Genomic DNA, 24,578 nt, shown 5'->3' with positions numbered 1-24,578 from the left:
TTTAGTTATCAACATTTTAAAATAATATACAGGTACACTGCTGCTGAGTCAGACCTCCTCTGAACTGCATAAAGCTCAAGGCACTACAAATCCCATCATGACATGTTTATTAAACTTGGTTACAACGTCACATTTCAAAGAAAATACTGCACAATAATAATTATTAATTTCTAAATCCAAAATAATAAAAATAGTGAAAACTTAGTCTAGCGGGCATAAATATAGGACTTGTACTGTGCAGTTGGTCAATATTAATGCATTATTAATATTAAAACCTGAGACTTTCCAATGGAAATTAGTAACCGCTGGCAGCTATGATAAGGATTACATGGGCTTTGGCATAGAAATATACACTGACGTTTAGTTTTTAAAACTAAGTTACTCAACTCTCACGTGCAAGCATTGTGGGACGAATTACAGCTGAGCAGCCGATCATGTGACTTGGAAAGAAAGCCCCGCCTCCTTCCCTGTGCACACGGAAGTGCTGGGATCAGAGACTGCTCTGCTGCTAATGCTGTGTGATCTGCGCACACTGTGTGTTGTGGTGTGTATAGTGTGTGACTTCGTGAGTATGCATTTATAAGCGGTGTGTAAGGGACATTGTGTAGCAGCTGTAGCTCATGTGTTGGTTGAGAAAAGTGTGATGTGTTTCCCTGCATGTAAGTATATACGTTTCTGGTTTACTTGAGAAATCTGCTTCCCTGAGAAGCGGTTTGTTGATTGTGGAGGTTTGTGGCAGTCAGGTAAAATGCTAAGAGTGATTTCAGATAACACAGTGTTCTAAAGTGTATTAATACCCGGATTATTTGAGTGTATCGTTTACACACTGCATAGAGTGGTGTGTGGCACAGTTGCTGTATTTGCTTTATAGTCCTAGAGTTTATTCCTATGTGCTTAGAGCCACTATTGCACTTGTGTCACTTTGCATGATGTATGCCAGTACCCTTGTATGTTTGCTGTTGTGTGGGGTTTGTTTGGGTTCACAATGGCTGTTGGATGACACACAGAGGGCAGTCGTTTCTGACTTGATACCCAGGTCCCTTTGGGCAGAGCAGCTTTCTCTCTCACTGCTATCATCCTACTCCTTGGCACCCGATGTCCTACAGGACCCTTCCAATTGTGTCCAACTTTTACATGAGTTTGCTAACAATAGTGCCGACCTAAGCAACTGCTTGGCGAACAAAGCTTGGCCTGTGCGGCTGTGCCAGCACTGCTACAAGGAATATTTACAACTCAAAGTCACCATGAACAAGATTGGAAATCCTTTACAGGTGTGTTTGACGTTGCAGTGCTTTTAGGGGGCTCAAAATGCTTTCTGTATACACAAGTCACTTCCAATTTAAATACATATGTCATAGTCATGAAGTTTTAATATCTGTTTTATCATAGTTCCTGATGAGCCATATTTCCAAATTGTAAAATGTGTATTTTGACTTTCATTTTATTATGGCATAGCTACTGTAAGATCTAGAATACAATTAATATAGTAGCTCTTTTCTGTGATGGAGACCAGAGCCGCTTGTACTCCTTCAGCGGGAGACTTTGCCATTGGTCTTGTCATGAACATGGCATGAGCATGTCACTTCATCCTTTAACCCAGTGCTTAAGGTCATACATTAATCAATAAAGCATTTATTTAATGGTGAGTTTTAATAATTCAGGCCACCATGTTAATTCCAAGGCTATCCCTTTATAAAGAAAAATAAAACCTAAGATATAGTTTACTCGCCATTACTCTCCAATACCTGCATATAAGAGTTTATCCCTGAATTATGACACAGCAGCCATTTCCTAAGCGCTCCCATTTTCTAACATTTCAGTGCTGATGGGTTCTATATTCAATTCCACCTTTCAAGGTTTCCCGACCCAACATAACGCAGTTTGTTTGTTTTTTTCTTAGAAGAGTTTTTCATTGAATAAACACAACTGAGGAAGATGAGTAATAAACAGAGCTATTTCTGTTTTGCAATGTTCCAGTAGATCATATGGAGCATTGCTCTCTTCCTCTAAATCATGTGACTGCTGATTGCTTCTTGTGTATGTCACCAATGTTATAAAATAACACTATACTTATGAACACGTTATTTTAACTACCTTATGCATGTTTCATCCATCTAATTAAATAAATAGACTAAGCTATCAGTAAAACATACTTTGTATCATGTCTGGTTACCAACTTTGTATCTTTTGACCTAAAAAAACGCATTGTGTAAGATGCTTCTTTTGATAATTGGTTTTATCTGTCATTTTATAAAATCTGCAGAACAGCACAGTCAGCTGTACGACTATACTACTGCAATCTGATCGGGTCCAGGTCATAGTCGCCCTTAATGATTTTTTTGATGACTTGTGGAGCAATTCCAAGTGTGCAAGTGAGTATCGCTAGTAACATTCTACTGATGATTTTATATAGCGTTGGACAACCACTCTTCATTATAGTAAATCTAGCCGATCCCAAGGAACCAGTTATTTGAAGCTGAATACCAGATCGCAAAGCAACCTGATTATATCAAAATTCAGATGCTGTGGAGCTCTGTTGAAGAACTGTGGTTGGATTGAGTCTTCTAAAACTATGAGCCATGGTGCGATTTAGCTGTCTGCTTCAGTTAACAGAGAGATGCCCTGGAGAGAACACACCAATTTCTTATTTGTGGGGAGATGTTATATGGAGGAGGGGTTGTCCAAAAGCAGCCAGCCTTTTTCATTTATACCATTGCATTATAAGAACTCAGAACTGCATAGTTCTTCTTTGTAGTAAAATAAATAAGCCGATCAGTTCATGGGTAAGGAGAGTCTGTATCTGAGAAGTACCCATAATGCATCCTCAGAATGTCGTAATTCAAATGGTATGATTCCATAATGTATTGTTTTTTTCTTTACTAGCGCTGCACCTTTTTTATTGACTGGTTAATTTATTATCTGGTCTATTTCCTAAATTGCAACATGAACAGACTAAGATTGGATAAATACTTTGTACTTTATAAAAACTTTGCAACGAATTAGGGAAGTAGTACTTCCTGACTCATCTTCGAGACATCTCTATTACTAAAAAATTACTAAAAATGCAAAATGTGTTTTTTTGTTTTGTTTAGTTGTTTTTTTAAACTAGGAAAATATTATTTTACAATGCTTATGCTTGTCAACCAAAGAGCATTGATTAGTAACTAGGGTTGTGTACCTATGGGAATGTAGTTCCACCCCTTAGTCTTGAAATAGAAAACTGCCAGAAGGGGAGGATGCATAGAGTTCCAAGTGATCTTACATCTTGGTGGGCAGATGTTATTCATCATCATCATCATCATCATGTGGTTATTCACATCAAAGTAGTGGTTATGACACTTTGGCCTTATTTAGAAAAGTATATTTTTGTCACCTAAAAATATGAACTTCTGCTCTGTGAATGCATAAATTATCTTCATCACCAACATTTATTTATATAGCGCAGGCAAATTCCGTAGCGCTTTACAATTGGGAACAAACATTAATAACACAATACTGGGTAATACATACATACAGACAGAGAGAGAGGTAGGAGAACCTAGCTCGCAAGCTTACAATACCATTTTTAGAATTTAGCATATTTTAGATGCTCCTTTCGCCTGGAGAGGCAGAATGGGGACATGCAAGTATATGTTGAGTACAATAAGGGGCGTATACATGTAAGTGTGCCCTATGGAGATTCCACCTGGACTTGCTGCATCTCCAGATATGCTTCTTAGGAGTGGTATATTTTGCAGATAGCGGAGGCTGTGTATAAAGATACGTGATAAGGATGATAACACCAGCAGAAACTATCTAGCCGCTTTTGATTGGCTGTTTGCAAATTGACCAGCTGAGTATTTCATTCATGAGCATTGTGACTATACTAGGTGGTGGTGCCATCTATTGGAATTCCATATTGCACAGTTGAACTGGTAGGAAAGATGATTCCCAGTGAATTTATAAAGTGGTAAATTGCAGGTTTTGTGGTGTTTGTATTTTAAATTTAAAATGTGGTTGTTTTTTTTTTTTTCACATCTATTAACACTTAAAATACATTTTTTATCTTTTGTGTATTACTACATTACAATGTGTCTTGTCCAACTTGGGTAATGCAATTTTTGCATTAATCAGTAAGGGCCTGAGTCATTAAGGCACACATACTGAGCGCATCGTGCATACTCCCGGTGTCAGCAAGGTGCGGATCTCAAGATAGGTGAGGTGTTGACTATGGGTGTAGGTTCACTCCGCTGTACTAAACTAGACACTGCAGGATGCATACAATATGTATGAGGAATATGAAATCTCAAAAGAATGCGCAGAAAAAAATATATTAATCAATTAATGTTACCTGTCAATAATATAGTCATTTATGATTAGAAATGGAAGTTGTATAAAAAAAATATATATATATATTTTTTTCCTTTGAAAAACATTTACTAGGCTGTCCTTAATGTCTACTGTACATAAAAGAAATTTTTACAGTTGCTCCTGATTGGAAACACATGTTTTAGCATGCATAAGCTACTGACCCAGGACTTAGACTAGACCCTTAGCTGGTGCAAGAAATATGTCAGAAAAGCAAAAAACTTTCACACATGCAGAGCTTCATTCCGACGTGGCTGCATTCGCTTCAATTTGGCACGCCCACATTGTGCATCGAGTAAGGGCACACAGCCATTCCCCGCCCCGTTCACTTCCTGAAATCGTAGGCCAATTATAACTGTCATTTGCGTTGGCATACGCTGTGGACTTACTTTCGTTGACGGCCGAGTGTCCTCGTTCTGGGCATGTGCAGAAGGGAATTGCGTACGATACGCACAAAAAACAGAGATGCATCCCTTAATGACTCGGGTCCTAAGCCTGTAAATAAATAGGCATATTCCAGACACATTTCAGCCCCATACGTAGAAATACTGCTGTATTTAGAGTTCGGTGTATTTTACAATACATGCCACTCGCAATACACAAGTGAAATTTCAACTTTGCAGCTGCAGGATTGGGCCGCAAAATTAGATTCAACTCTAAATAAGGCTTTTGTATTCAGGTTTGGAGGGTTGCTGATCACCATAGTATAATTGGGACTGCCTGGTAGGCTATCTATTGCAAGTCTTAGGTGCAGTTCAGCTCCTCCATTACCATTTACTTAGGTCCTGGAAAGAAAATGCATCTCCTCTCCCCTATCCACCTACTGGCTATTTAATGCTACTGGTGATGAGCAACAGCTGTATAGGTTTCCATTACACACAAAAAAAACCTGACCCCCACCTTTGTATTTGTGCAGTAAGCAGAGTGTCAGTAATGAGTCTCCATGATAGTTGCTTCTCACACCACCACTGCTTGGTGTGTTCTCTGAGATTGTGATTGTTGCAAGTAAGTCTATGTTGGATCTTAGCTGATTGTGGCTTGTCCAGAGACCCAACATATAGTGTTAATGTGTACTAGTACATTGTATATGTGTTTTGACTGATTTCTAAAAATGTATCTATTTTGTTAAGGACATACAATATATGGTAAGATGTTCCTGGTTTGTTGTGACATCTTGGCCAGACAGCATTTGCAAGTACATTTTACTGAGTCTGTCCAGACTATAGTACAATCACAGAAATTAACATTCTTCATGGATTTGGTTCCCCATATATGTTTCTCAGTGTTATTAGAGGTAAGGTATAAAACTTTAATACAATTATAATTGTTTGTGAGCTTGCAGACAGTTTTGCTCAAATTATTTAATATTAGGCATCACAGTAATACAATAATATTACTGTACTTATTATAATGGGTCATTTATGGGGATATGATGCAGCATTTTGGCAAAAAAGTATAGGAGGTATAGTGTTCATTGAGATAATATATTTGTCATTTACGTAGTTTATATTTAAGAAGAACATTCTATGCTTGCTCCTGGAAACTGTGATATCAGTAAGGCACTTTGTGACCAAAGACAATGAATTTATAGGCTATATCCTCCTTTTATATTGGTTCAGCCAAAAAAGTGGTGAAATCTCCAAATAATGGACTCTTATATCAATTGTAAACCTTCATAGTAATGCTGCAAAATAGTATGGTTGAGTTAAATTTTGGGGTTGTTCGACTTGTAAGAAATTTAGATTATTGAATGTGATAATCAAATAAAAGAAGTAGGGAAAATGGTTTTGGCTACTTTTGATTTCGTCACCTTTCTGGAATTCGAACCTCTTGATCTGCATCAACGTCTGTCCCTAAACATAATCTGAAATCCTACTTCCTGGATTCCTAGATTTGTTGCTGTTATGAACACCCTTGTCATTTTCACACTCTTACCTGCTTCGCTATGTATCTTCAGCTGTTTGATTCAATCTTGACAGACCACATATTATTGTATAACAGTATAACTTATATAGAACAACCTTTTTTTTACGCAGCGTTGCCCAAAGAATACCCTTTGGTGCTTACGGTCTAAATTCTTAGAACACAAGGTAGTCTAAATTTTCTACCACACAAGTACAAGCACACACAACTGGGGTCCTTTTCTTTTAGTTGCCAATTAACCTACCATCAGACTCACTGTGGGAGCACAGGAGCATTTGTAGGAAACCCACCCAAACAGTGGGAGAAACATACAGACTCCACACAGATAGTGCCCTGGTCAGAATTGAACCCATGACCTTAGCTCTGTAAGACAACAATGCTAACCACTGTGCCAGCATACTGCTTATAAATGTCACCAATTAAAAGCACAAGGCTACAGGGCTTTGGAGCTAGCACTCAAGCAGGTGGGCTAATAAATATGATACTGAAGGCACTCATAGTTATAGCTCAGGAAAATATTTCATTTCCCTACGTATAAAGTATTCCCTACACCCCTCAGAGTATAAGCTGATTTGAGCAGGGCCTTCAGTTTCATGTTATTTTAAGTAATTTGTTTGTATCACAATCCTCTCTGTATACAACGCCTGTATATTTTGTTGGTGCTTTTATAATTAAAGTCTAATAGTAATTGAGCAAGAAAAAAAATATTATTTTCAATAATATCAGTAATCATAGTAACTATAAAAGGCATGTTTTAAGATTTTATTGCTAGCCTTTGTTGTGGGAGGTTATTGGGAGTTGATTGAAGTCACTGATCACGTGTGTTTGTTTCCCGTAAATAATTTGTGCAGTGGCTGAAAGCTAGTGTGTTTAATTCAAAGTGTGTTTGTTACAAGTGTATTAAGATTGATATAGCATCATTTGGAGTTACACCGGAGTTAAACGGGAGGTAAAAAGGAGAACACTCCATCTGACATCACTGCTACAGAAGGACAAAATCCTTCACTGTTCAGTGAGTCTTGTGGCTCCACCTCAGGCACCTGCTTTGTGCACTATCTGGACACTCCTGAATGACCTGTTAACATGGATTAAATCACTGCTGATTTAATGAAGCATTTGCAAACCTTCCCTCTCATTTAATTTTGCAGTATGTCCACTCTGTTAATCATCTATAGTACCTCTACCAACACAACACTGACTGCTTTCCATCCCTCCTCACACTGCCCCATCTTCCTCTTATTCTACCTCTCCTCCAGTGTTCCGCTTCTTCTCGATCTTCCCTGTCCAATATCTTTTCCTACTTCACCCCACCCTATCACCACTTCATCACCCCACCCTCCTGCCACTTTGACTGTTTAGCCTCCATCTCCTTTGCCACCAACCTGGACCAATATGCTTCTTTTCCCTTTAGCTCCTATTGTTTCTAATTACCCCCCCTCCTTCCTCTAGAATGTAAGCTTTTACAGACAGGTTCCTCTACCCTGTGTCTGATCACTCCCTGTTTTCCTTGCTTATCTCTGTCTTATGCTGAATTGTTATGCCATGTGATTTGTTTTGTTAATTGCTTCCATGCATTTATTATGCTGCTCAGTTCCTATGTACATGTTCTTATGGTTACTGTTTCCATGTATGTCATATTTGTACTACCATGTCAGGTGTTACGGATTTTGTGGTGCCATATAAATAAACGATGATGATGATGAAAAAATAATAACCTTGTTCCACATATGTTAACACAATGTTTTGAGTCTGAGTTTGGCCTTAAATATTCACAGTCCTACAATAATCACGCTGTGCAGCAGAATTAATTGACAGTCATTGTCCCAGCTCTGTTTATGCACCATAAATTCTGTGAATTTGCAGTGATACAGTGTAGAATGACCTTTTGAGGAATAGTGAAGCAAAAGTGGAAATCCTAGATTGCATTGCTGGTATTTCACATCTATCTGTATTACCAGCGTAAAACTCCATTTGCATGGAAGGTTTCCAGAGCTTCGCTGTCTATATACCAGGTGATTGTCATACCCAGGTGTGATTTATCTTCACTGACAGCAACATTCCGTCATGTAACACTGTAAAAATGCGTCACGTAAGAAAAATGACACCACTACTCTTCAAATAGATATCATTAATCTATGTTACAGAATTATTGTAATGTGTGATCTTTGTATAAATAAGATGTTCCAGTGTCTTTAGTAAAATAACTGTAGTTGCTACTTCATACATTTTCAGCAATAACATCTAGCTTGTAAATTATGCTGTTTGGCTTATGCACTATGCCTTCTCCTGTTAAACTGTGCTGTCTCACACATGCACATGTATATACGCTCTATGCTGTACTATTTCACCTGTAACTATGCAGCATTTAACTAATATTTATCTTCCCAAGATTGCTTACAGAAGAACAGCACGGAGATACTAAGCAGCACCATCACATTTATGAATCTATTTGATGGCTTGATTCAGTGCTTTAACAAAACAATGCAGGTAATTCTTTTACTTTTTTTTTCTTAGTTATTTTGACTGTATTCAGAGAAATATGATTTATAAAACAAAACAAAATGACGCATATCACTTAAACCAAATAAAAATGCCACCATAAATATATTAATATATTTTATTAAAAACATTATACTGGACAAATTACATATTACAATATATAATTCATATATTAAGTCCAAATGGATTGACAAATAAAAATGTCTCAAAAGGATATCTCTGTTGTATATTAACCCTATAGTGCACTTATAGGGGAATCCATCTGTAAACGTTTCCTCAATTTGGACTCCAATAATTTTCAATAGTCTTAAAAGGTGAAGAAAACATCAAATATTAATATCAGTATTAGGTATCGTCCACAAAGATCAACTCCATTATATTGAGGGAGCTAGAGTGTTAATGGAACTTTAGTCCCAGAGTCTGTTTTAATGAGAGCAGTCTTTAGACGGGACACATACAGTCTGTGACAGCAGTCTCTCACCCTGCCGACTAGAGCTGATCAAAAGTCCCCCTTCACATGCGGCAAATTACACAGCCAGTTGCCCGGCAATCCTCCTTACCCAACAGAGACTTGTTCTGATACTTCAAATGTACTGGATCCACAGTTTCCTTGTAACATGGATTCCTTGATCGTCCTTTTCCACTTGCAAACAAGATAACGATCCTGCGCGTTTCTCTACAGGTGTTGTGGTTTCATCAGAGATAATTTTGCAGGAATTCAGGCTTCCTTTTAAATGGACTTCTACCAATCAAAAGTAGAATATATGTAACCTTATCTAATACAATTTTGTAATACAAATACACTTTTTTGCAGTAATAGTTTTACTAATTTTTACATTTATGGTGGTATTAGTGACTTAATCATACAATCTCATATGAATATAAAAGGAGAAATCATGTGTTTCAATTCTAATCAAGAAAATAAAAAATTGTCACTAGTTCTCCAAAATTAAGATTCACCCCATTGGGTATTGCATACATACATACATACATCTTAATTTGGAAGAACTGGTGATGTTTTTTTCTTGTTATATTTTTTTGAGTATTGGAATTGAATTTTCCCTTTTGGCCTCACACAGAAGCACCCATTATTATCCATTTATTTGGATAAGAAAAATTGTTAATATGATTTATGTATAATACCATAAAAAATTATCGGGAGTTGTAGAGTTGATATTTTAAAGCTGATAATATATTTATCTTTTGAACACTAGTACATTGTTTTTTTTGGTTTTTTTTTACACGGACTGATATGTTTGGTGTCTTATTTCAGGAATCGCCAATCTTGGTGAAACCAGACAATTTTTCAAGAGTGTGTCAAAGTTGCAATGAAAGCTATCGGAATCTGAGTGACTGGTACACTAAGTTAGATCATGAAAAAACCCTGTGTATCGACTTGGAAGATGCTGTAAGTTGTTTTGTTTTTTTTGTTTTGTTTTTTATATGGCTAGGTCTACTGGTGTGTTAACTGATGAAATATGTATGTATGCTTTATTGACAGAAGCATAACAGTTGTTCATGTTTATTATTTGATTAGCTGTAGATTAGTCTGGTAATTTAGAATGATATTGGGTATAATTTATGAAAGCATTTTCAGGGTGTATTTTCTAAAGATCTGTAGCCTTTGTTAGGATTGGATGGTATAGAAGTAGAATTTTAATCCGATTCCTTTTATGGGACTTTAACACTATTGATTATGGTTCATTGTATTTGTCTAATGCAAATATTAAAAGATCCATCTATAAAATGATTTTTATAATAACCTAGTTTTAATGATGGTTCCAGTAAATTGGTTTGCCAAGCACATCACTAAAAACAGGTGCCATTGTTTCTTCAAGATAATATGCACATTTAGTTCAAAAGGTTAAGACATACTAATATATTTGTAAGAAATGTCACTAGTTTACATTAGCGAACTTCTAGTGTGTTCTTTTGCTTCCCTAATGATCTCAGACACAGCATGAATGGCCTTACATGATTGTAGCATAGATATTAGTGATCCCTATATGCTTGTATGGGCTGTTCACATTGGAGCTACAACAGATCTGAATTCAGATTGACTTGTTTTGTATTGTATCATAATTATTGTAACAATGCAATAGATGGAGGAATATGGATGGTAATATCTCAGTATATATTCACTCATTGGCTCTTGCAATATGTTCATGTTTGTATTGTATTGAAGATTTTCAGATTACTTCTAGGAGATATAGCATTATGAAGCGAACTTGACTACATCTCTGAGCAAGCCATACATTCTGTGTTGTTGTTGCAGATGAACAGCACTCGCAGACTTTGGAGCAAAACTTTCAATTGTACATTACCCTGTACCGACACTGTGCCAGTGATCGCAGTTTCAGCATTCATCATATTTCTGCCAGTAGTCTTCTATCTCAGCAGCTTCCTTCACTCCGAACAAAAGAAGCGCAAACTCGTATTGCGTAAGTACTAACCACAAACAGGACCCTGTTATTTTGCATTTTTTACAGAAACTGCATATTTTGTGTTAAATAGAGCAGAGATCATTTGTGTGGTTTCTTGGTGTCCAGACTGATTTCTAACCCTCATCTCATAGCTTGGTTGTACAGGTACATGGCCTCCACGCCTAAGATAAGTAGATATGTATATGGAAAATATTCATTCTTTCTTCTGCAGTTAATCTCCCATATAAGCTATGGTAATTCCCTTTTGGGTAGAACAACCTTTCAAAACTATTCTTATTATTCTTATGGGACAGAAGCATAGGTAAACATTTGTATGTGACCCTGACCATTATGAAATAAGGATTTGTTTTCAGATGGACTCTGTAACAACACATCACTAAACGTCTGAGTCACTCTGTTCAAAACTAATTTATTGGTAAACCCAAGAAAGCATTTTACAGGTTTCAAAACATTGGTGCGATGTTCCTTCAGATTCTATATAAAAGAGTGCCCAAACATGCAATGATTTTGTTTTGTCATTCACATTTGATTACATTGTATGATCAATAAATGTAGTTTCATAATTATAATTGCCCACTACCTAAAAACAATTGTGTGTGATTTCAATGATTGCTTATAATGCAGCTTGTTTGAATTTCATGACATTGTTGCCCATATGGGCAACTTAAGAGTTGTGGAGGTTTGTGAATTTTCTTGGCTCTCACATACTAAAGGAAGTGGTCAATGTCTTTGGATCCATTATGAACAAGGTCATAAGTGCTATGGGATAGGGGTAAATATGATTTTTCAGAAACTGTATGGCCTTTCCCCACTTCATACAGAGCCCTGAGTAGTTACTGACATCTTTGTAGTGACCAAGGCCATTATCATTTTATAAAACCACAATCTCCTCTAACCTGCTAAATGACACGTCATTAGTGTTTCCTAAGCTCTCTGATAAGGGTGGCAAGATGTTCAGTAGCTATGGCATACTATAGAGGGGAAGTAGGCTGGCCAGTACCACTGCATAAGTGGAGAGAATCAGATTACCCATCCAGTGACAATTTTTAACTCATGATTTTGTGAGCGTACTAAATATTAAAATAAAATTTAAATTTTCTCAATAAACATTATTGATGGGGGAAAAAAATTAAAATAAAATTAAATAACAGTCCCCACACATACACCATCTGTTTTTTCTGGTAAGTGTGAATAAGCTAAACATGTCAGTTCCCTGGATAAACCATTGGTTCTCTGCAAACAATATTATATAATGAATCCGTATAATGGTAACTAATTTTAGTACTTCATTTTGTTGTTATATTCAATTTGTACTTTTCTCTTTTTTATTTGTGATTCTTTTCTTTGTTGGGTTCAGGATTAATCTAATAATATCTTGTTTCTTTACCTTTTCATAAATAATTTACAATAATAATTCTTACTCTTGTTTTTCAGCTAAGCGATTAAAATCAACGGCCAGTGTGGCAAACATACAAGATAAAAGTAATTGAAGGGTCACGCTATGAAGGAAGGAGTGTTTGCACTGGAATACACATGCTTGGATTGGACGCATTCAATGCAAGAACTTGTGGCTATTTTGTTGGTGTCACGAGCCTCTTAAACACACAATGGACCTTTTATTACTGAAGGAAGATGAATGACTACATCTCTGTATATTGGCAGTTTCAAAATGTTTTTTTCACGCTTTCAGTTTACTTACAGTTTATAATTATGTATTTACTAGTGCATACTGTTCCTTTAGTAAATCTTGGATATATATATAATTTTTTTTTCTATTTTTCTTCCTACATAATTTTAGTTTTTACATTTTAGCTAACTCCAACATACATACGTGTAAAGCTATATACATTTGTAATCAATTTATTTTCCTGAGTTTACCGCACATTTACTATAGACATCTAAAAAAATGTTTTAAAAAATGAACTTTGCATTACATACTGTATAGAAACCCAGATATTTTTATGTTGCTTATTTGTTAGTAGCTTCGCACATCCACATTCTGCGTCCGAGAGATTGAGAGCTGTTCTTCACTCATGGTGTGAGATTAGGAAATTATTCCCCCACTGTAATCCTAGACTTTTCTATCTATGCTCACAAATGGTAGTAAAGGTGGTATTCACAGTTTATTTGTTTTTTACAGACAGGGCTTTTTAACACGGTACAGTGTTTCTGTTGATTGTACCAGTGAGATCATTGCAAGAGATGAAGGTATTGTGTTGACATCCATTGTGCTCTAATTTCAGCTCCCCTGGATTAGCTAGGCTGCTGCCTGCCATACAGACTCTGAAAGCATTACCTTGATTTGGTGAATCATATGATTGAGAGCTGTTCAAAGCAATCTTTCATTTATGCTAATAAAAGCTGGTTTATATCTGCCAAGTTACAGAATGACAGCTTTGATTCCGTAATCAGTGGCTTTTTGAGTACATTCATGCTAAGTAGGGCTGAAAGTCATTACTACAGTATAGGGCAGTTAAGAGCTTTACTGGTGAAGCGGCTTTAATTTACTTTCCTGGCTTTGTAGCCAATTAAAATCATTAAAAAAAAACAGTTTAGATTTTTATTTTTATTTTAGATTTTACAGAAATAAATTTCTGTCGTGATGTTTTTATTAGGTTCTCATGTTATCCTATTTTCTCCTCCTGTTTCATTCATTTTTTTTTAAATATTTTTATTATAGTCACCAAATAAATATTAAATAATTACTAAGTAAATTCCAGATATTCTACAGAACCAAAATAGCTTGGCTAGAAAACGGTAGCTGAAGGCTTGTAGAGAATAAATCCTACAAAGCTGATATAATATAAAATATTCAGTTATTTCTTAGCCTGTTTGCAGTGGTTACTGCTTGTAAACTAACTTTTGCATTGGGTACTGCAGACAATAAACAAACAAACAAAAAAAAAAGTTATGTAATATTTCTAGTAACAAGTAATAGCTAGAAGACATTCCCTCTCTGACATGTCCTCTCTTTCCACTTTGCACTAATATATTTTGTAGCTTTTGGATGGGACTGTATGAATGAACCCAATGATTGGTGGATAATGATAGATTTGGCTTCCAGCTAACCACTTTTCTTAACATACTTAGATCATAGAACTAGAATCCTTTAATGTTCACAATTTATAGCGGTTACATATTTTGTTTATTTATATAGTTTATTATGGATCGCATTATATCATACTGTTTGCAATATGTCATCTTGTTTTATGATGCTTGAAGAAAATTAAAAACAAAATTAAATACAATAATTGATTTTAATTTAGTTAAGCCTTTTCTAAGGCTAAGGCTCCTCGCCAACTGGTGTTAAAATTAAGCTTTTACTAGCCACATTGGGGCAGTGTCCTTTGGATGCTGCATGCTTCATTTCCTTGCGTTCACCCCACCTTCCCGACTGCAAGTGGAAGCACTACTTACCAAGGCATGTGGTGGTGATCGTGTATTCCTAATACCAATGTGTAATGTGCCTTAGTGTTATTGCACTATAATAAATATATAACATGGAAGTTGTTAATATATGTATAACTCCTGTAAATAATATCTGTATCAACAATGAGTTGCATGCTTTTACAGCCACATACTTTTATATTGTCCAAGAACTCCATGGGGTAAAATTATCAAGCTGTGGGTTGAAAAAAGTGGAGATATTGCCTATAGCAACCAATCAGATACTAGCTGTCATTTTGTAGAATGTACTAAATTATAACTATAATCTGGTTGCTATAGGCAACATCTCAGCCTTTTCAAATCCGAAGCTTGATAAATTTACCCCCCTGACTTCTAATATCCATATAATTTACAATAGGGCATGCATTATCCCATTTATAATTAAATTGTATTCTACCTCCATCACACAGCAAAACACTTATTTGTTGGAATCCCTGGTCTTCTCAGGGGTATTGATTATGTTGCATTCCATTTTCTGTTTATAACTGATGGGTAAAAAAGTTTCTAAACGGTTTTTAATGTCAATATGTTTCCTGCCTGTAAGGCTGGGTACACACTAGAATAACTTTCGACCAATTTGTTATCACTGACAATTTTACAAGCGACTGAAGTTCCAATCAGTCTGCCGACACATGCGTACATACTACACATGATTTACCTTCAGATCTGTGCTCTTCATCTGGTCCTGTAGTCGTTTAGAGAATGACGGTACAGTATTCATTCATTCCTGTCACACTGATTAACTGCCTTGTTATAGCTATCCCCATGCCATTACAAATTTCATTAGGTTCAGTGACTCTGAAACTAAATATTTAGTCTCAGAACGAACGGACGAATTATTCCATCTACTGCACTCTCTACATTTATTCACCGGGACATTTTAATTGCCGGCATCGGCTGAAAAGAACATGACTCTGTAAACTCGTATGTACTGCAGGAGCAGAAGGCGGTTTGAATGAGATTAAAAGTTTTACAGACCAACCAAATGAACGGACTATCGGTTATCGTGGTGTGGAGTCATTACTATGCTAGAAACAATGTTAGGCAACATCATGCTGCAGAGTGACACTGCAATGCATGATATTTCTAAAAATCAGTTTGCGCTAAGCAGCAGAGGTGTACAATAGTTTACAGATCCAAGGTTTAGAATGTTACCTGTATTTTTAAATTAGTTCTGTGTTCTATCTGTTTATACCATGGTGAGATAAAGTTAGCGAACCCTTCAAATATCTCATTACTGCATTCCTTTTGATTTACATGAGTTTGATATAATCTTAATCCTGGGATCCTCAAACTTTTTTGAGTCCCAACCCCTCCATGGAATGCTTGATCCTTCATGGACCCCATGCAAAAATAAATAAAATAATAGATGGAAGATAGAAACTAAATACATAATGTGGGTAATATTTAGAGATGATCACTGACCCCTGTGTTTTGGTTTTGGATCTGGATTACCTTCGTGTTTTGGTTTTGCAAAGCCGCCATTGCGTGTTTTGGTTTTGTTTTGCTATTTTGTTGGAAAATCAATGTTTTTGGGCATAGAATTACCAAATTTAGTGCTCCACCTGTTTCTTGGATAAGTAATGTAATTGTAAAGCTAATAAATTATCCAAAAAACAGTTTAATTCCTGGTAGGTAGGCCTTCATTAATTCTACACACAAACCAGATTGTCTTCCTCTCCATCTATGCATATTGGCAATGCAGCCATCGTCTTTTGGTGTATATTACACCCTACACTTATAGTTAAATATCTAAAGAAATGGACAAAGGCAGTTTGGTTTCTGCCCCCTGCGTCATCCCTGCTTCATCCTTGCTTGTGTTTGGAAAGTGCATATTGGTGCCAGAACCTCACGTGCCAGAACTGCTCCCACTGTTGCCACACTGCTGCAGGACTTACACAATCAACCGCATCCTCATCGTCGGATACCCAAATCTCCCCCATAGCCTCTTCTAAAGACAAAGTGTCATCCTCACTTGGTGTATCACCGGCTACACTCGGGCTGTTCAGGCACACATTAGCAGAACTGCTGAAAGGGCCCTTCTTTATGGGTACACTAACAGAATGCTCACGATTAGACATACCACTGTTGGATGGACTCTCCACAGGGATCGGTGTCATTTCTGATTCAGAGCAAACATTATCCTCCAATGCCTTACCGTTATCTTGCAGCTCGGCTTTGACGCGTAACAGTAGTTGTGCACCACTTGTAGGCTTGGTAACATTTTTGGATCTGCCACTAATAGAGAAAGGCGAAGGCCTCATTCTCTCTTTGCATGTTGGCAATTTTTTTTTTTATCGGCACTTTTCCTCAGTTACACTTCTTTTTCGCTTCAACACAGTAAAATTATTTTTGGTGTGTTTTTTGGACTGATTTCAAAACGCTGTGTAGTTTGACATCGCCTTGCCCAGATGACGTACTGGGAACACTACCATCAGCAGTGCTGCTGAGAGGGGGGGGGGAGCGGGTACTAATTACCCGGGCCCGGGCATGCCAGGCTTTTTTTTTTTTCCATTTTTTTATTTTTATTTTTATTTTTTAAACTTACTTTTTTTTTATTATTTTTTTTTTTTGCGCGCGGGGGGGGGTGGGGGTGGCAGTTCGGGGCTCCGCCACTTCGTTGGTGGGGGGGGGAGCAGAGTTGTAAAAAAAAAAAAGATACTTACGTGATGGCGGCGCCAGCGTCCCTCCTTCCTCTCTGCTTTGTTTACACTGACTGCCGGGCGTGACATCATCAAGCCACACCCGGCAGTCAGTGAGGAGCAGGGCAGACAGGACCAAGACAGAAGAGAAGAAAACAGCTAATACTAATGTAAGTAAAAACGGTGGGGGTAGAGAGAGGCACAGTAGTAAGAAAAAGAGGGGTACAGAGAGGCACAGCATGAGGAAAAAGGGGGAGAGAGAGGCACACCATGAGGAAAAAGGGGGGGGAGAGGCACTGTATGAGGAAAAAGGGGGGGGGAGAGGCACAGTATGAGGAAAAAGGGGGGGGAGAGAGGCACACATGAGGAAAAAGGGGGAGAGAGAGAGGCACAGTATGAGGGGAAAAAAGGGGGGGCAGCAGAAAGGCACCGAGTGATGGAGAGGGGGAACAAGATGGCACGGTGATGGAGAGCGGGGGCAGCATGGCACAGTGATGAAAGAGTTTAAGATGGGGTGGTTTGGGGGCTACTGAATGTGGGGGACAATGAGGTCTCTTTATTAAATGTGCCTATGAATTATTTAATGCCAGTGATGGTTGCGGTAAATAGGTATATTTCTGAAATGTAAATACTATTAATTTATTGCTGGCGCTGTTTGTAGGGAGGGAAATAGTATTCACATTCAATAAATAAACATATTATTTTAATATTGGGGCTGGAGGAATGCCTAATTGTTAATCGTGGGTGCTATTGATTTAACGCTGGTGCTGGCTGTAATTTTCTAAAAGTACCCATTTTTTTTCTAAATAGGACCCCCAACATTCCAGGTTCCTGCCAAGCCGCAGCTAAGGAAACCTGCAGCCACAGTTGGTGAAAGTGAGAAGAACAGGTAGGAGAGAGCAGGAGTGTGAGAGAAATGTTGTGATTCTAGTGGGACAATCCCAATTTTTGGTGACACAGCAATGCAAGTTTTTTTTCTGTAAGAGGGTTTCCTGGGCACGCCAAGTGATTCATAGCCATGCCCCCAATTGTACGACCACACCCACATGTGAGTGTGGTCGTACAATTGTGGTTGTGGGCGTACAAATTTTTAGTGGCGCCCAGTGGTTTTTTTTTTTTTTGCTGCACCAAAATATGTTGGTGCCGCAAGCGGCGGCACAAATTTTTTTTCATTCTGAGCTTTAAGGGGGGCCCCATGAAGTTGTTGTACCAGGGCCCTGAATTCCTCTTGGCAGCCCTGACCATCAGGACTGGTGAACGAACCTGGTTGCTGATTCTGCTCATATGTGGACTGCTTAGAATCCATTATGAGACCAACGCACTTGTAATGCTACAAAATGTTTTAGATACTGCTGACAAATATGACTTTTGACAGCCAGAAATATGTATGCACAATTTTGGGGGACACCCCAAAAGCACTGGGGAGTGCTAAAAATTATTTGGTAGATACTGCTGACAGTAATTTTGACAGCCAAAAATATTTATGCACAATTATGGGGGACACCCAAAAGCACTTGGGAGTGCTAAAAATTATTTGGTAGATACTGCTGACAGATAGTAATTTTGACAGCCAGAAATATTTATGCACAAATGGGGGACACCCCAAAAGCACTTTGAGTGCCAAATATTGAAGAAAAAAAAAAAATCCTCTATCATCCTCTCTTCTCTAGCAATTTTTGTTAGCACAATTGGAATCAGAATATTGTATTCTCTGTCCCTGCTCTAATCAGCCTGTGACTACACCCTGCTCTCTCCCTCTGTCAAATGGCGATGGATTGCTGTGGAGGCGTGTATTTATAATCTTCAAGTATCGCGAGAACCGAGCCCCGAGATCCGACGACGTCACAATGACGTTCGGCCTCGATTTGGATTCCGAGCGGGCGGGAGAGTACCGAGCCGTACTTGGATACCCAAAGTTCGGGTGGGTTCGGTTCTCGGGGAACTGAGCCCGCCCATCTCTAGTAATATTAAACATGTTGCGAAATAAAAATTACTTTTTTAAGCGAGCAGGTTGACATAATTATTGGGAAGGATGCAGCTAATGAGCACTAACAAGGGCATTGATATTTGGATTGGTAAGTTTTAACTGTAAGTCCCCACTCTCTCTCAGGTTCAGTCTTTGTTTCTTTGCATGGCTAAAACCAGCTTCAACCATGTATAAACTTTGGAATGTAAGTAGAAATAGCTCAACTGCTGCAAGAATGTTCTAGCAGTATTTACATTGCTTTAATAGTCAAGGAGGATTTTACTTTTGAACAACGATTTAGCTTCAAGGTCGGGACAGTTGGGAGCTATATGCTTTTGGACCGTAATCATAAAGGCGCATTTTAATGGAATGACTTCAAACAAGTCTAAGAAGCTCCCAAGAAGATAAGAAAACACAATATTTCAAAATCGGCAAGAAATTTTAGTGCATAGACCACTTAGTTTGATGGTTAAAATCTACGTCAAAATATGAAACTAAAATTTGACCTGTTCACAAGAACACTTGCAGATGAAAAACTGAGTTTCAGCAGACATTTTTACTTCTTATATAGTTGTCACCTTTTGATCCCAAATGTTTAATTGACCCTCTGCATTTTGTAAACCATGTGGATTGGCTTACTCTAAGGGGTGGGTGTCAACAACTTTGGGGACCCCCCTGTCTAAATCTTAATAATACATACAAAATATTATTAGACAACACAAAAAAGGTATACTTCATGTCATCCTAGTCATTGAACACATTGATCCAACATTTTCTAACTTAGTTAGAAAAAGTATGTGAACTTTTATGCTTAATAATGGCACTTGGGATAATGTCACATCTGTTGCCAAAACTCTTTTCAATCAAATATTTCCTGTTGACCATTTCAGCAACTTGGATTTCTAGTATTTAGGCCATTCACATAACTGTCAACTAATTGAGAGCTATATCAGTTATAATTGCACTGGTTGGCTGTATACCTTCCAAGGAAGGGAAGTTTTTCATACTCTTATCTGTGATTGAGTTTTCAACAGCCAATTTCAGGTAGGAATAACCAGCATAATGATTTTAATTAGGCAAAATCATTTTCAGTGGAGTTACCCAATTGACTTAAATACCCTGATTATTTCATCAATGCGTGTTATGCGTGTCCCAAATTCTTCTACGGCCACAATTCACAGGTGGAAGGAGGTTATTTGTTTGGAATGCAGCAAACATCAATACTATAAAATTCCACTTTTATCATAACCGTATCCGTCTAAATAATCCAGGTGATTTTTGTCTGACTTTAGACAGTTTTATGAAGATCAGTGTATCATCATATGAACACCACTTGTTCAGTGTTTTATGGTGGACTGCAGATCCTTAGTTGTTATACTGGGTCTCTTTGTGACCTCTGGAGTATATCGGAAGACACCCTATAGTTCCGTGTTTCCCAAACCCAGTCCTCAGGGACCCCTAACAGTGCATTTTTTCCATATCTCTTTGCTGGAGCACAGGTGTATTCATTACTGACTGACACATTGTGAAAGATCCACAGGTGGTACAATTATGTCACTTGTGACCTGGAAAACCTGCACTGTTAGGAGTCCCTGAGGACTGGGTTTGGGAACACCGATATAGTGCTATAATGTTACATTTTCTCCATACATAGCTACCTGACCATGGATTGATGGAGGCCAAAGCATTTTATTTGCTTGTTTGTGTGGCCCTTCTCTGTATATTAAAAAAAAAAAAAAAACCTTCTGATTATAATGTTTTGGATTATTCTATAATAATGTCACATCAAAAACAGTAAACCTGACCCAAAAATGATTAGCTGTAAAGTCATATCCTATAAAAATGTACAACATTTTAAAGTTATTTTTAAATCATGTAGAATCATATTAATTAAGCTAGCAGGCATTGTTAGTATGGTTAACGCTAAAAGCTAATTTGTATTTATATAAATGCTGTACATTATTAACAACCAAAAAAACATCGCAAACATTGTACCCTGTAATAAAAATCATTTTTAAATGATAAAAATAAATAGATTGAGTTTTACACTGTAGACTGAAAAAAATCCAAAAACTTTATTATGAATATTATTTTTTTTGTATGTAGGTCAACTTTTGATGTCCATAACAAAAAATGTAACAAAAGCTAAAAATGAAGAATGTTAGCTTAAAAATCAGTTTTGTGCAATATATGGCGGTTAATATGTTATTAGCCTAAACAAAAAATGTTTTGCTTCATTGTCATAATTTATTTTCTAGACTAACCCCCAATAACTTATTATTCTATGCACCTTCAAAGCTTGCAACTCCTCAAAGAGCTCAAAACAGTCAAAGCAAAAACATTTCCTTGGCACAAAGACAATTGAACATAAAAGGTAGAGTAATTGTGGATAAAAATGAGCATATTACAGAGATCAACATTCTGTTGTGGAAATCACACAGGAGAACATTTTGGTTGTCCGTTGATCCAAATTTGCTTTATTCCATGGCTAAATGAGGAGAGCATATTTTATATGTAGCAAACATAACATTGAGGAAGTACTCTCACCATCAGTTATCAAAAACAATCATGTTTATAACAGGGAACAGAAATGCAAATTCAGAAGTAACAAATTCATGTGTGGCTGTAAATATGTGTTGTATAAGAAATGGTGATTTCTATATTTCTAACTTTAACAATATTTCAAAACGTCTTACAGAAACTAGAATGGAATGTGTCGTGATACTTTATAAAATAGCATATGTTTGTTAGTCTCTATCTTTATCTACAGGCTACCTACCACACTAATTCATAGGCCCACAAAATGGATTCTACACCTTCATAGGGCAATTTCATATCCTGGTACTATGCATAATAGAGGGGTTAACAGTCTTATTTTTTTTAAAAAAAATATTGCTTATGTTGTCTTGGTTGCTGTCTATCAGGTCTATTTGAGGCCTTTTGGGGTGTGGCTTATAAGCCAGCCCTTGCTAGACGTAAGCCTCTACAGTCTTGGCCAAAAGTTTTGAGAATTATTATTATTATTATTAATATTTATTTATAAGGCGCCACAAGGCATCCGCAGCGCTGTACAGAGACAAACAAAACCACAATACAATGAGAGACAGCACAGTACAGTAAACACAGCAACTCAGTAAGCTCAATGCACAACTAGAGAGGGCGGGGAAGGGGGAGGGAGGATCCGCAAACGACGGGGCCCAAGAAGGAGGGCGCGGAAGACAGGGAGACCCCCAGGGGGGAGGAGGGAGCGAGAGTGGACGTGGGGTGGAGGACCCTCGAGGAGGAGGTCTAAGTAACTGGAGAGCAGAGTTAGAAGTGGTGGAAACAGGAGGAGAGATGGCCCTGCTCAGAGGAGCGTACAATCTAAGGGGAGGGGTGGACAGACAGAGAGACGCAGGGGAGAGAGGGAGAGTAGGGGGACGGAGGCAGAAGATAAGATAGGAAGTTAAGTGGGAGACAGAAAGGCTTTAAGAAAAAGGTGGGTTTTAGGGCCCTTTTGAAACTGGACAGATTAGGGGAAGTTCTGATGGAGGGAGGGAGCTTGTTCCAGTGGAGGGGGGGCAGCACGGGCGAAGTCTTGGATACGCGCGTGGGAGGAGGTTATAAGGGGGGGGAAGAGAGGCGACGGTCAGAGGCAGAACGGAGAGGGCGGGATGGAGCATGAATAGAGAGGAGGGTGGAGATGGAGGGCGCAGTGGAGTTGGCGAGGGCCTTGTAGGTGAGTGTGAGGAGCTTAAAGAGGATTCTGAAGGGGAATGGGAGCCAGTGAAGGGCTAGGTAGAGGGGGGAGACAAAAGAGGAGCGGCGAGAGAGGAAAATAAGCCTAGCTGCAGCGTTAAGGACGGAACGAAGGGGATCGAGATGAGAGTGGGGGAGGCCAGTGAGGAGGAGGTTGCAGTAGTCCAGGCGGGAGATGATCAGATTGGATAAGGCATTTGGTGGCATCTTGGGAGAGGAAGGGCCGGATGTGAGCGATGTTGCGCAGCTGGAAGTGGCAGGATTTAGCAAGAGAGAGGATGTGGGGGCCAAGGAGAGAGAGAGGAGTCGAGGATGACACCAAGGCAGCGAAGTTGGGGGACAGGGGAGATAGAGGTGTTGTCGACAGTGATGGAGAGGTCAGAAGGGGATGGGGTATGAGAGGGAGGAAAAACTATGAGCTCAGTTTTGGCAAGGTTAAGATTGAGGAATCGAGAGGACATCCAGGAGGAGATGGCAGAGAGGCAGGCAGACACCCTAGAGAGGAGGGAGGGAGAGAGATCAGGAGAGGAGAGGTATAGTTGAGTGTCGTCAGCGTAAAGGTGGTAGCTGAAGCCAAAGGAGCTGATAAGTTCACCCAGGGAGGAGGTGTATAGAGAGAAGAGTAAGGGTCCCAGAACAGAGCCCTGAGGGACCCCGACTGGAAGGGTGGATGGGGGGGAGAGAGACCCAGAGGTGGTGACAGAGAAGGAACGGTGAGTAAGGTAAGAGGTGAACCAGGACAGGACTGGGCCGGAGAGGCCGAAAGACTGGAGGGTGTGAAGGAGGAGGGGGTGGTCAACGGTGTCAAAGGCTGCAGAGAGGTCAAGGAGGATGAGAAGGGAGAAGTGGCCCCTGGCTTTAGCAGAGAGGAGGTCATTGGTGACTTTAGCCAGGGCAGTTTCAGTGGAGTGGAGGGGGCGGAAACCAGACTGGAGAGGATCAAGGAGGGAGTATTCAGAAAGATAGGAGGTGGAGACGGCTGCAGACGAGCCTCTCGAGAATTTTGGAGGCAAAAGGGAGAAGAGATATGGGGCGATAGTTCGAGAGAGAAGTGGGGTCGAGATTAGGTTTCTTAAGAATGGGGGATACGAGAGCATGTTTGAAGGAGGAGGGGAAGATGCCAGTGGAGAGGGAGAGATTAAAGAGGTGAGCGAGGTGGGAGCAGGTGGTGGGGGAAAGGGAGCAAAGAAGGTGGGAGGGGATGGGATCCAGGGGACAGGTAGTGGGGGGGGGGGAGGATGAAATGAGAGAGTGGACTTCCTCGCCGGTGGTGGGACGGAAGGAGTGGAGGGGAAGGTGGTTGGGGGGGAGGACAGAAGAGTGGGAGGGGTGGAAGAGAGAGTGGAGGAGGAGATTTCAAGTCGGATGGCCTCGATTTTAGAGGAGAAGAAGGAGGCGAAATCGGAGGCAGTCAGGGAGGAGGGGGGGAGGGGAGGGGAGGGGGCCAGGAGAGTGCTGAAGGTGGCAAAGAGGCGGCGGGGGTTAGAGGACTGGGAAGAGATGAGGGATTTAAAGAAAGATTGTTTAGCGAGTGAGAGGGCAGAGCTGTAGGATGAAAGGATGAATTTAAAG

At 38.9% G+C, this 24,578-nt stretch overlaps 1 protein-coding gene across 1 annotated transcript; it reads left to right on the top strand.

Moving 5' to 3' along the window:
* Window positions 1–454: 454 nt before the first annotated feature.
* On the top strand, window positions 455–14,464 carry OSTM1 (osteoclastogenesis associated transmembrane protein 1). Its single transcript, XM_075202880.1, has 6 exons — window positions 455–1,271; window positions 2,264–2,372; window positions 8,660–8,757; window positions 10,043–10,177; window positions 11,045–11,210; window positions 12,648–14,464. The coding sequence occupies exons 1-6, from the start codon at window positions 927–929 to the stop codon at window positions 12,701–12,703; spliced, it is 909 nt and encodes a 302-aa protein (XP_075058981.1). The 5' UTR covers window positions 455–926; the 3' UTR covers window positions 12,704–14,464.
* Window positions 14,465–24,578: the final 10,114 nt, after the last annotated feature.

Source organism: Mixophyes fleayi, chromosome 3 (assembly GCF_038048845.1).
Source record: "Mixophyes fleayi isolate aMixFle1 chromosome 3, aMixFle1.hap1, whole genome shotgun sequence".
NCBI classification, from domain to species: Eukaryota; Metazoa; Chordata; class Amphibia; order Anura; family Limnodynastidae; genus Mixophyes; species Mixophyes fleayi.
Note: the sequence above shows the minus strand (reverse complement) of the source record. Positions and strands in the feature narration are given on the sequence as shown.